The 12915-nt window shown below is 47.7% G+C and overlaps 1 protein-coding gene across 1 annotated transcript; it reads left to right on the top strand.

Annotated features, from left to right (window-relative positions):
- Window positions 1-1151: 1151 nt before the first annotated feature.
- LOC123993964 (extracellular calcium-sensing receptor-like) lies at window positions 1152-6050 on the top strand. Its single transcript, XM_046296449.1, has 12 exons — window positions 1152-1260; window positions 1417-1690; window positions 1798-2089; window positions 2291-2500; window positions 2693-2791; window positions 2960-3275; window positions 3358-3530; window positions 3660-3890; window positions 4480-4603; window positions 4698-4891; window positions 5001-5279; window positions 5393-6050. Exons 2-12 carry the CDS (start codon window positions 1461-1463, stop codon window positions 5819-5821), a joined length of 2577 nt encoding a protein of 858 aa, XP_046152405.1. The 5' UTR covers window positions 1152-1260; window positions 1417-1460; the 3' UTR covers window positions 5822-6050.
- Window positions 6051-12915: the final 6865 nt, after the last annotated feature.

Genomic DNA, 12915 nt, shown 5'->3' with positions numbered 1-12915 from the left:
CAGTAACCCATACCTCTAACTCTAACACAGAGAGCCTGTATCTTAGCAGGCTGATGGTGGTCTTGACTATGTTGGTTGTAGGCATGTAGGGGGCAGGATAGACCTGTTGTGTGGGTATAGGTCTGGGCCTGGGCTCGTGCTGTTGGTGTCCCTGAGGAGAGATGTCAGGGGGCTGTCCTTGTCTTTTTTGGATTCCGCTATCTTCCTTAGGGTGGGGAAGTCCTCCACAAAAGATCTGAGTGCAGCGTCACTGCCCTGGACCATAATAGTGCCGTTCTGGTGCATGTTTACCCTCAGAAACCTGTTTTCCTGGTCCTTCTTGCTGTCCTCAAAAATATGTATTTGCCTTCCCTTGCAGATGCCTTTCTTTGAAATGCCTGGTTCTAGCTGTAGTGTGGTTTGTGTGGTCTGTGTAAAATAACAGGTTTGTAACAGTCCTGTTGTGTGAGCAGTCTGCAAAGAAAGTATCCCGGTTCTCCAGCAGAATTCTGTGTTTAAAATGGATTCTTCCCTTCTCTGATTTGATTTCTGCTTGAAATTCAAAAAAAAGGGGGGGGGGTGTCTCTCGGTCTGCTGCTGCTGCTGTTGCCATGGTTACCACCAGTAAACAGTTGGAGTTAGATGGTAAGCCAGCTGGCACATTTGACACACGTGTTAAACTCACTCTTGACAACCAGAAAGTTATAAAAAGTCAGGAGCTGTTCTTCTGCATGACTCTCTCTCTCTCTCTCTCTTTCTCTGTCTCTCACGTTCTCTCTGTCTCTATCTCGCTCTCTCGTTCTCCCTCACTCTCTCTCTCTCACTCTCTACCCATCTCGCCAATCCATTTAGCCACAATTAATAAAATAATTTAAAGTACAGTATGATGTAATATTGTCTGAATGGGTCCATCAGATGTTGTTGAAGAACAGATACTGTATCTCCTGTACTACACATTACCTTCAATAACATCACCCTCACAGGCTTTCTCCAATTACCCCCAATTACCTGCTCCCCCAGTTATCCTCCAATAACAAGTCCCCAATTAACCCCCTCCTGCCCCATCCTCCCTACAAGCACCCCCTGGTGGCCGTGTGCTTGTTTTTTAGCCGGGGGCTCATTTCTCCCTATATCAGAAGCTCCCCTTCTCTCCTCTTCCTCTCCCTCTTTCACTCTCACACTCTCTGCAGGAGATGCCAGACTGACAGACAATCATCCTCTCTCTCTCTCTGTCTGTCTGTCTCACCAGGATAAGGGTTGCTGTTGCCAGATAGGGCAGAGGTAGAACAAGATTTTGTGTGTCAATCGCTGTTTTTTTTTCACATCTGGTTACAGGTGTCTGTGGTGTATATCTTCACTGATGGCACTTTTTGTTAATATTGTTCTGTCTACAGAGTGTTCTGTCTGCAAGTTCTTGGTTTGGTCTCTCTCCAACAGGTGACAGAACTCTCCCAGTCTTCAGACTTGTCTCTCTCCAGGTGATGAGCCTGTGTGGTTGGCTGTGGCTACTCTACTGTCTCCATGTCCCTGGGTCTGTCTGGGGTCTGGATGGAGGTGGAGAGGGGGCTTGTCAGCTGATAGCTAAGCCCGTCTCCGGCAGTGTTTATCGGGCAGGAGATGTGGTCATTGGGGGCCTGTTCCCCATCCATGTGGAAGCCCCTCTACCAGAGCAGGAGTTCAGGAGCATTAATGGAAATTCTACCTGTACAATGTATGCAGCTTGTTTGATAACAACTTTTTGTCATTGTGTTTTCACCTGAAGGTAATGTGTATTCAGTTACCTCATCTCTCTGTTTCTTCCTTTCTTCCGTCTGTCAGGTTCAACCAGCGTGCTTACCGCTGGCTCCAGACTATGATCTTTGCTGTGGAGGAGATTAACCGTGACCCAGCCCTCCTGCCTAACCTCACCCTGGGGTTCCTGGCATCTGACACATGCCTGTCAGAGGGCACCACCCTGGGGGCAGCCCTAGCCATGGTGACCGGCAAGGAGGCCTCTGTGGTGGGCACAGAATGTGGCACAACCCCTGAGGTTCCCGTCATCATCGGGGATACCCGCTCCTCAGCTTCCATCGTGGTGGCACAGACCCTCGGGCCGTTTGATTTACCCATGGTGAGGCAGGGGTTGGATTACAGGTTGGGATGAGATGATGACTCTTTTCACATTGCATTTCAATCTCTATCTAGATTTCTCTCTCTCTAACGTTTACTTTCCTTCTCCCTCTGCTCTCTGTCATTTACAAATGATAATTATCCTTGACTCTCTCTCTCTCTCTCTCTATCTCTCTCTCTCTCTCACTCTCTTCTCTCCCAGGTGAGTTACTTTGCCACCTGTGCGTGTTTGAGTGACACCTGGAGGTACCCCTCATTCTTCCGTACGGTACCCAGCGATGCCTTCCAGGCTCGGGGCATGGCCAAGCTGCTGCGTCAGCTGGGCTGGGTGTGGGTGGGGCTGTTGTCAGGGGATGGTGACTATGGCAAGTTTGGGGTTCAGCTGCTTCTCCAAGAGCTCCAGGGATCTGGGGTGTGTGTCGCTTACTCTGAGGTCATTCCAAAGGTACTACCTCACTCTGATGATCTGACAATAAACTCTCTCTTTTGCTCTATCTTTCTCTCTCTTTCACTCTGACTCCCCCTCTCTTCTAATCTAATAGAAACCCTTTCTCTGATTTTCTCTGACTCTCTTCCCTTTCTCTCACTGATGGTCATCCCCAAGATACCGTCTAAGAGACAGATCAGGCACATAGTGGACACCATCAAAGGATCTACTGCCAGAGTGGTGGTGGCATTTGTAGGATTCCTAGGTCATTCAGGGGTGAGCAGTTACCAGTCAGAGTATTGGTAATGATTTGTAACACAGCTGTAGCAGTGTCCTTGTGTCTTATCGTATCTTGATGACCTTTACAGACACAATCATTTCCTAATTGAAAATCTTGCATTTCATCTTGACTATCTTGATCTTTTTAACAATTTCATTCTCCAGGCCCTGATGGAAGAGGTTGTCCGTCAGAACATTACAGATAAGCAGTGGATTGCCTCAGATGCCTGGGTCACCTACTCTACTATCGCGTCCCCGAAAAACATGCCCTCTCTTGCGGGAACAATCGGTTTTGCACTGAAGAAAGCTGACATTCCCGGCTTGGGGACTTTCCTAACACGCCTCCATCCAGACGGGGACTACCAGAAGTCCGACCCCTTCCTGAGAGAATTGTGGGAGGAGATGTTTGGGTGTTCTCTGGGGGTTGACCCCAGCGTGACACTGCCGTCCAGGCAACAGTGTACTGGGTCAGAGGTCATACGTGAGGGAGACTTTACAACTAATTCTCAGTTTTTTGTCATGGTTCCCAATGTTATTTCAGTAAAATAACGTGTCAATCCTAGGTGAGGGGGAGAGCCAGTATGCTGACGTGTCTCAGCTGAGAGCCAGCTATAATGTGTACAAGGCTGTGTACGCCATCGCCTACGCCATACAGGATATGATGGCCTGTCGACCAGGGGACGGAGTCTTTAATGGTGGACAGTGCCCTGATATCAGGAAGCTTCAGCCCAGCCAGGTGAGAATTTCATGTAGATCTGTTTTCAAGTTAAGAACACTAATGTGTCAAGTCAGGATACAGTGAAAACACTTGATGAACAAAAACCAACAACTCTTAATCCTGTACCAATGCCCTTTTCTATTTGAGATTGTTCATTATCTGAGGGGAGTGAACTTCAGTACTCCTGTGGGGGAATCTTTCCACTTCGACATGAAAGGTGATCCGCCTGCCTCTTATGACTTCATCAACTGGCATGTGACCCCCGAGGGGACGGCAGAGTTTGTCAAGGTCGGACATTTTCTGTCCTCTGAGGGATCGGACGACCAGTTTCACATCGACATGGATAAAGTGGTGTGGGGTGGAGGCAGCGGAGATGAGGTGAGAACTGTTCAGTTTAGTTTCATTGTGTGTGTGTGTGCGTGTGTGTGTGTGTGCGTGTGCGTGTGCGTGTGCTTGAGTGATAGAGAGAGATTTATTGAGTTTTTCACCCTGAAGCAGACATTCAGAAAAAAAGAAAGATATTAAGAAGACCAAATAAATTACATTTATTTTTTATTTTTTTATTTCACCTTTATTTAACCAGGTAGGCAAGTTGAGAACAAGTTCTCATTTACAATTGCGAACATGGGAATGGTGTCTCAGCCAGAAAGTCAACATGACACTGAACATATTCTCATTTAAAATCACGGCCTTCCCCAGCCAAACCCTGAAGACGCTCTGAATCATGGCCAAATGTGAAATTGTTCGGATTTGAACCAGGGACTGTAGTGGTGCCTCTTGCACTGATATGCAGTGCCTTAGAATGCTGAGCCACTCTGGGGCAACATGATACTGAATTTGAGATGTTTGTATGGTCATATTCCTGACATAGTCTGCAGAGGGGCCCAGCAAGCCTGTCTGTCTGTGTAATAATGATGATAATAGCAGTGATGATGATGATAACTTCTTCCTCTCCCCCCTCTGGTAGGTCCCTGTGTCTGTATGCAGTGCTGACTGTCCCCCTGGTACCAGGCATGCGGTACAGAAGGGGAGGCCTGTGTGCTGCTTTGACTGTCTGTCCTGTGCTGAGGGAGAGATCAGCAACACAACAGGTAGTCTATCAACAGTTCTGATTCCAATTCAGATTTTTCCTCAAGCCTGATTGGTCCTGATTTGGACTCCTCATTCTTCTTCCTTCTCTATCAGGGTCAGTTGATTGTATTAGGTGTCCAGAGCGGTTCTGGTCCAACCCTGATCGTACGGCCTGCATCCCCCAGCTGGTGGACTTCCTCTCCTACAGCGACACCATGGGCGTCATCCTGTCTGTCATCTCAGTTTCCGGGGCAACACTCACAGCCGGTGCCCTGGCCACCTTCCTCTACCACCGTCACACGGCCCTGGTGAGTTGAACCATATGATCATATATAGAGGTACTGGACAGAGATGAGATTGTGTCATTTGATTTCTGACATCACTCAGTCGAATTTATCTTCCTCTGTCTCGTTCCAGGTGAAAGCCAACAACTCTGAGCTCAGCTTCCTGCTCCTGCTGTCACTCAAGCTCTGCTTCCTGTGTGCTCTGGTTTTCATTGGCCAGCCGAACCCGTGGACGTGCATGCTGAGACACACCCTGTTTGGTATAAGTTTTGTGTTCTGCATCTCCTGTCTGCTCAGCAGGACTGTGGTGGTGCTGGTGGCCTTCAGGGCCACTCTGCCTGGAGAGAACCTGATGAGATACTTCAGCCCCACCCAGCAGAGGATGGGTATCTCACTCTGCACACTCATCCAGGTGAACATCAAGTTTTTCCTGTATTCTATGGGAATGTAGTTGTTTCCTTCATTGACCATATTATTTGTTTACTAGATACCTAGTTTTCCATCCACCTCCGTTCCCTTACACAGGTGCTGATCTGTGTGCTGTGGCTGGCCTTAGCTCCACCCCGACCTGCTGAGAGGAGGGGCAGAGAGGGTCGGGGCCCGAGGGTCGTCCTGGAGTGTGAAGTGGGCTCTGTGGTCGGCTTCTCTCTGGTGTTGTGCTACATCGGCCTTCTGGCCTCCCTCTGTCTCCTCTTAGCCTTCCTGGCCAGGAAACTCCCAGACAACTTCAACGAGGCCAAGTTCATCACCTTCAGCATGCTGATCTTCTGTGCCGTGTGGATCTCCTTCATCCCTGCCTACGTCAGCTCTCCTGGGAAGTACACAGTAGCTGTAGAGATCTTTGCCATCCTGGCCTCCAGCTTTGGGCTGCTGTTCTGTCTGTTTGCTCCAAAGTGTTACATCATCCTTCTGAGACCAGAGAGAAACACCAAGAAATATATGATGTCCAAATAGAAACCACCAAGAAACACATGATGTCCAATTAGAAACCACCAAGAAACACACGATGGACAAATATTAACTTACACTTACTCAAATCGTTATTTAGGGCTTGTTGACATTCATTTCAACAGGGGAATGTCCATTCTGTTTGGAAACATTAATTTCCTGCTCTAACTTCACTATATTACTTTGTTAATATTAGAATGTGTTCTTATAATGTGTCAGAATGAAATACGTCTATATGAACAATACCAATAAAGATGACGTAGTGTCTACTCATGCTGGAAGAGTTAGTGTTGAGTCTGTCTGACAGAACCTACAGACCCCCTACACATGATTCCTTCGTCACCCAGTCAGTGTGTGTGTGTGTGTGTGTGTGTGTGTGTGTGTGTGTGTGTGTGTGTGTGTGTGTGTGTGTGTGTGTGTGTGTGTGTGTGTGTGTGTGTGTGTGTGTGTGTGTGTGTGTGTGTGTGTGTGTGTGTGTGTGTGTGTGTGTGTGTGTGTGTGCATATGAGTGTGTCTCTCCCTCATCGTTTAACAAAAATGAAAACAGGCACATTCCACTGTCTGCTTACCCACTGTGGGAACCTCTCCTCTCCCGATCACTCCCTCTTTATACCCAAGAAGACTCAAGGCTGTAATCACTGCCAAAAGTGCTTCAACAAAGTACTGAGTTAAGGGTCTGAAAATGATGTATATGTGACCGTTCAGTTGTTTTAAAATATCAATTTGCGTTCATTTCTAAAAACCTCTTTTTGCTTTGTCATTGTGGGGTTTTGTGTGTAGATTTACGAGGGGAAAAAATGATTTAGTCATTTTTAGAATAAGGCTGGACCGTAAAAAAACGTGGAAAAACTCAAGGGGTCTGAATACTTTACGAATACACTGTATGTTCTCATATTTCCAGAGTTGCAGGAGGGCTTTGGAAACCCATGTATGTATTTGTGACAGCATATATTCTACATGTTGTGGAAGAACATGAACTGCTTTGGAGGCACATAGTTGCACGGAATGACAAACACATTTAATGTAGACCTAATACGGATTGTGTTCTTGAAGTTTTGTCAGGACGGAGCTGTTTTTGCTGCACATTGTGTTGCAGCCATCTGTGGCCAGACCGATGCAGTTTATTGTCATCAAGAAACCTGAACAAGGCATTGGCAAAGGTCAGTGAATCAGCAGCTGGAATGATTATTACATCCCAAGTAATCTACAGTTGCAATGCTGGAATGGCATTTGGATTCGTGTCCATCACATCTGCCAGTGTCACACTTCCGCATCTGCGGTGAAAGGTGGCAGAGCTAGAGTGGTGTTTGTCAGACCATGAGACCATGAGACATCCCGAAAACTTTATTAGTCCAGTTAGGCTAGTTGAGAACAAGTTCTCTATGAGGTGAAAGGTGGCAGAGCTAGAATGGTGTGTGCCAGGCTTGAGACATCCCAAAGATCTGTCTTCTCAGGTAAACATCTGTAGCGTCCGATCGGTTTGACCTACAAACTATAACTTCTTGGAAAGAGGAGACTCTCACGAACATGTTGCTGTTCTCCGTGTTGCTCCACGACCCCCACAAGTATCAGGAGACTCTCACTAACATGTTGGTGTTCTCCATGTTGCACCACGACCCCCACAAGTATCAGGAGACTCATCTGAAGCCGGTACAATCGACGTGCCAACTTCTGCTTCTTATGATACATTTTTTTTGACTGTCCCTTTTGTTATTTATGAATGTGTTATTCAATGTGTTTCTATGGGCTATAGTAGTAAAGGCCACAATCAATGTTTTATCAAATACATTTGTTATATATTTGTTTTATAAATAAAGGGGTCCTACATTTTTTTTATCAAATAGGTAAATGACCAACAGTATGACCATGTTAAAAAATGTAATGTCAGTTTAGAACCCCCCACGCAGCGCCTTAGATTCTGAAGAATTAACGGAGTTATTCCCATATGTAGTTCCTGTGTCAAACGATGTCCTGGCATTAGGAAACAAAGCAGCATTTATCTTGTGTTTCTCCATTTGTGAATGAGAAATAAGATATAGTGGTGGTGGGCTTGGATTTCTGATTTGCCTACAGGAAGCTTTTCTGTCAGCTCCTGTGATGCTCTGAATTATTTCCATTATACCCTGTTCTCTTTCCCAGTCTTCGCTCTTTTTTTCAGCCATATTTTTCCCATTTATCTGGCATTCTGACAGTAGAACTGTGTCTAGCGTTTACCTGGCATTCTGACGGTAGAACTGTGTCTAGCGTTTACCTGGCATTCTGACGGTAGAACTGTGTCTAGCGTTTACCTGGCATTCTGACAGTAGAACTGTGTCTAGCGTTTACCTGCCATTCTGACGGTAGAACTGTGTCTAGCGTTTACCTGGCATTCTGACGGTAGAACTGTGTCTAGCGTTTACCTGCCATTCTGACGGTAGAACTGTGTCTAGCGTTTACCTGGCATTCTGACGGTAGAACTGTGTCTAGCGTTTACCTGGCATTCTGACAGTAGAACTGTGTCTAGCGTTTACCTGGCATTCTGATGGTAGAACTGTGTCTAGCGTTTACCTGGCATTCTGACGGTAGAACTGTGTCTAGCGTTTACCTGCCATTCTGACGGTAGAACTGTGTCTAGCGTTTACCTGGCATTCTGACGGTAGAACTGTGTCTAGCCAGTAAGCGAGCGTATCCAATCGGTTCCTCTGGCCTCAACTCTGGCATAATTAATCGGGTCATAAATGATCTAAATTAGGAGAGACGACATGGGAAGACTTGAGAACTATACAGCCTTTGTACCAGGTTGAAGAAGAGACGGGACAGTTCGAAAACTAATGACGTCATTTTCAGTTTATAACCTGTGGTAAACTGTATCATGTTCAGTACTGTCGTGGAAATTTCCTCTATTTCCCAAATCATGAGAGCAAACCACAACACAAGTCAGAGTTAGTTATCAAAGTCCATCTTGAATTATATGAGCTCTATCACAACACTGTGACTCTCAGATCAATTCAGTGTCTATCAATGAATTCTCTGAGTCCCTTACACATTGCAACTGAGATCCTTTAATAGCAAAGAACACACATAGTCAGACAGCATAGACATAATACATCGTTCAGCTTTGTCTCCTTACTCAAACCCAGAACCATAAACCAATCCTCCATATCAACAGGCATATTTCAAATCCATCCTATCTTGACAAGATCACAGAGACACACTGACTGGCACAGTAGAACTGTGTCTAGCGTTTACCTGCCATTCTGACGGTAGAATTGTGTCTAGCGTTTACCTATCATTCTGACGGTAGAACTGTGTCTAGCGTTTACCTGGCATTCTGACGGTAGAACTGTGTCTAGCGTTTATCTATCATTCTGACGGTAGAACTGTGTCTAGCGTTTACCTGTCATTCTGACGGTAGAACTGTGTCTAGCGTTTACCTGTCATTCTGATGGTAGAACTGTGTCTAGCGTTTACCTGGCATTCTGATGGTAGAACTGTGTCTAGCGTTTACCTGGCATTCTGATGGTAGAACTGTGTCTAGCGTTTACCTGGCATTCTGACGGTAGAACTGTGTCTAGCGTTTACCTGGCATTCTGATGGTAGAACTGTGTCTAGCGTTTACCTGGCATTCTGATGGTAGAACTGTGTCTAGCGTTTACCTGGCATTCTGACGGTAGAACTGTGTCTAGCCAGTATGCGAGCGTATCTGTCAGGGCCCTGGCTTCCCTACGTCAAGGTGATCGATCCATAACGGATTACTCTATAGAGTTTCGCACTCTTGCTGCCTCCAGTGACTGGAACGAGCCGGCATTGCTCGCTCGTTTTCTGGAGGGACTCCACGCTGAGGTTAAGGATGAGATTCTCTCCCGGGAGGTTCCTTCCAGCGTGGATTCTTTGATTGAACTCGCCATCCGCATAGAACGACGGGTAGATCTTCGTCACCGAGCTCGTGGAAGAGAGCTCGCGTTAACGGTGTCCCCCCTCTCCGCATCACTACCCTCTCCCCCCACTGGCTCAGGTGTTGAGCCCATGCAGCTGGGAGGTATTCACATCTCGACTAAGGAGAGGGAAGGGAGAATCACCAACCGCCTCTGTCTCTATTGCGGTTCTGCTGGACATTTTGTCATTTCATGTCCAGTAAAAGCCAGAGCTCATCAGTAAGCGGAGGGCTACTGGTGAGCGCTACTACTCAGGTCTCTCCATCAAGATCCTGTACTACCTTGTCGGTCCATCTACGCTGGACTGGTTCGGCAGCTTCCTGCAGTGCCTTGATAGACTCTGGGGCTGAGGGCTGTTTTATGGACGAAGCATGGGCTCGGGAACATGACATTCCTTTCAGACAGTTAGGGGAGCCCACGGCCATGTTCGCCTTGGATGGTAGTCCTCTCCCCAGTATATTATGGGAAACACTACCTTTAACCCTCACAGTATCTGGTAACCATAGTGAGACCATTTCTTTTTTGATTTTTCGTTCACCTTTTACACCTGTTGTTTTGGGTCATCCCTGGCTAGTGTGTCATAATCCTTCTATTAATTGGTCTAGTAATTCTATCCTATCCTGGAACGTTTCTTGTCATGTGAAATGTTTAATGTCTGTTATCCCTCCTGTTTCTTCTGTCCCCTCTTCACAGGAGGAACCTGGTGATTTGACAGGGGTGCCGGAGGAATATCATGATCTGCGCACGGTCTTCAGTCGGTCCAGAGCCACCTCCCTTCCTCCTCACCGGTCAGTATGATTGTAGTATTGATCTTCTTCCGGGGACCACTCCCCCCCGGGGTAGACTATACTCTCTGTCGGCTCCCGAACGTAAGGCTCTCGAAGATTATCTGTCTGTTGCTCTCGACGCCGGTACCGTTGTGCCTTCTTCCTCTCCCGCCGGAGCGGGGTTTTTTTTTGTTAAGAAGAAGGACTGTACCCTGCGCCCCTGCGTGGATTATCGAGGGCTGAATGACATAACGGTTAAGAATCGTTATCCGCTTCCCCTTATGTCGTCAGCCTTCGAGATTCTGCAGGGAGCCAGGTTCTTTAATAAGTTGGACCTTCGTAACGCTTACCATCTCGTGCGCATCAGAGAGGGGGACGAGTGGAAAACGGCGTTTAACACTCCGTTAGGGCATTTTGAATACCGGGTTCTGCCGTTCGGTCTCGCTAACGCTCCAGCTGTCTTTCAGGCATTAGTGAATGATGTACTGAGAGACATGCTGAACATCTTTGTTTTCGTTTACCTTGACGATATCCTGATTTTTTCACCGTCACTCCAGATTCATGTTCAGCACGTTCGACGTGTTCTCCAGCGCCTTTTAGTGAATTGTCTTTATGTGAAGGCTGAGAAGTGCGCTTTTCATGTCTCCTCCGTCACATTTCTCGGTTCTGTTATTTCCGCTGTCAGCGATTGGCCCGTCCCTAAGTCACGTGTCGAGTTGCAGCGCTTTCTCGGTTTCGCGAATTTCTATCGGTGTTTCATTCGTAATTTCGGTCAAGTGGCAGCTCCTCTCACAGCCCTTACTTCTGTCAAGACGTCCTTTAAGTGGTCCGTTTCCGCCCAGGGAGCTTTTGATCTCCTCAAGAAGCGTTTTACATCCGCTCCTATCCTTGTTACTCCTGACATCACTAAACAATTCATTGTCGAGGTTGACGCGTCAGAGGTGGGCGTGGGAGCCATTCTGTCCCAGCGCTCCCATTCTGACGATAAGGTCCATCCTTGCGCGTATTTTTCTCATCGCCTGTCGCCGTCGGAACGTAACTATGATGTGGGAAACCGCGAACTGCTCGCCATCCGCTTAGCCCTAGGCGAATGGCGACAGTGGTTGGAGGGGGCGACTGTTCCTTTTGTCGTTTGGACTGACCATAAGAACCTTGAGTACATCCGTTCTGCCAAACGACTCAATGCGCGTCAGGCTCGTTGGGCGTTGTTTTTCGCTTGTTTCGAGTTCGTGATTTCTTATCGTCCGGGCACTAAGAACACCAAGCCTGATGCTTTATCCCGTCTCTTCAGTTCTTCTGTAGCCTCTACCGACCCCGAGGGGATTCTCCCTGAAGGGCGTGTTGTCGGGTTGACTGTCTGGGGAATTGAGAGACAGGTAAAGCAAGCACTCACTCACACTCCGTCGCCTCGCGCTTGTCCTAGTAACCTTCTTTTCGTTCCTGTTTCTACTCGTCTGGCCGTTCTTCAGTGGGCTCACTCTGCCAAGTTAGCTGGCCACTCCGGCGTTCGGGGTACGCTTGCTTCTATTCGCCAGCGGTTTTGGTGGCCTACTCAGGAGCGTGACACGCGCCGTTTCGTGGCTGCTTGTTCGTACTGCGCGCAGACTAAGTCAGGTAACTCTCCTCCTGCCGGTCGTCTCAGACCGCTTCCCATTCCTTCTCGACCATGGTCTCACATCGCCTTAGACTTTATTACCGGTCTGCCTTCGTCAGCGGGGAAGACTGTTATTCTAACGGTTGTCGATAGGTTCTCTAAGGCGGCTCATTTTATTCCCCTCGCTAAGCTTCCTTCAGCTAAAGAGACGGCACAAATCATCATTGAGAATGTGTTCAGAATTCATGGCCTTCCGTTAGACGCCGTTTCGGACAGAGGTCCGCAATTCACGTCTCAGTTTTGGAGGGAGTTTTGTCGTTTGATTGGTGCTTCCGTCAGTCTCTCTTCCGGTTTTCAGTCTAACGGTCAAGCAGAACGGGCCAATCAGACTATTGGTTGCATCTTACGCAGTCTTTCTTTTCGAAACCCTGCGTCTTGGGCAGAACAGCTCCCCTGGGCAGAATACGCTCACAACTCGCTTCCTTCGTCTGCGACCGGGCTATCTCCTTTTCAGAGTAGCCTTGGGTACCAGCCCCCTCTGTTCTCGTCCCAGCTCGCCGAGTCCAGCATTCCCTCCGCTCAGGCTTTTGTCCAACGTTGTGAGCGCACCTGGAGGAGGGTCAGGTCTGCACTTTGCCGTTATAGGGCGCAGACTGTGAGAGCCGCCAATAAGCGTAGGACTAAGAGTCCTAGGTATTGTCGCGGTCAGAGAGTATGGCTTTCCACTCGTAACCTTCCCCTTACGACAGCTTCTCGCAAGTTGACTCCGCGGTTCATTGGTCCGTTCCGTATTTCTTAGGTCGTTAATCCTGTCGCAGTGCGACT

The sequence above is a fragment of the Oncorhynchus gorbuscha genome, linkage group LG13, assembly GCF_021184085.1.
Source record: "Oncorhynchus gorbuscha isolate QuinsamMale2020 ecotype Even-year linkage group LG13, OgorEven_v1.0, whole genome shotgun sequence".
NCBI lineage: Eukaryota > Metazoa > Chordata > Actinopteri > Salmoniformes > Salmonidae > Oncorhynchus > Oncorhynchus gorbuscha.
This window is presented reverse-complemented; position numbering and strand designations above follow the sequence as displayed.

What these genes read in the sequence shown, in the direction of transcription:
- LOC123993964 (XM_046296449.1), top strand. Translation starts at nt 1,461, where the DNA reads ATGAGCCTGTGTGGTTGGCTGTGGCTACTCTACTGTCTCCATGTCCCT. An exon ending in AAGAGCTCCAGGGATCTGGG is followed by an intron (nt 2,501 to 2,692) that starts GTGTGTGTCGCT and finishes GTCATCCCCAAG; the next exon opens with ATACCGTCTAAGAGACAGAT. An exon ending in ACCACCGTCACACGGCCCTG is followed by an intron (nt 4,892 to 5,000) that starts GTGAGTTGAACC and finishes GTCTCGTTCCAG; the next exon opens with GTGAAAGCCAACAACTCTGA.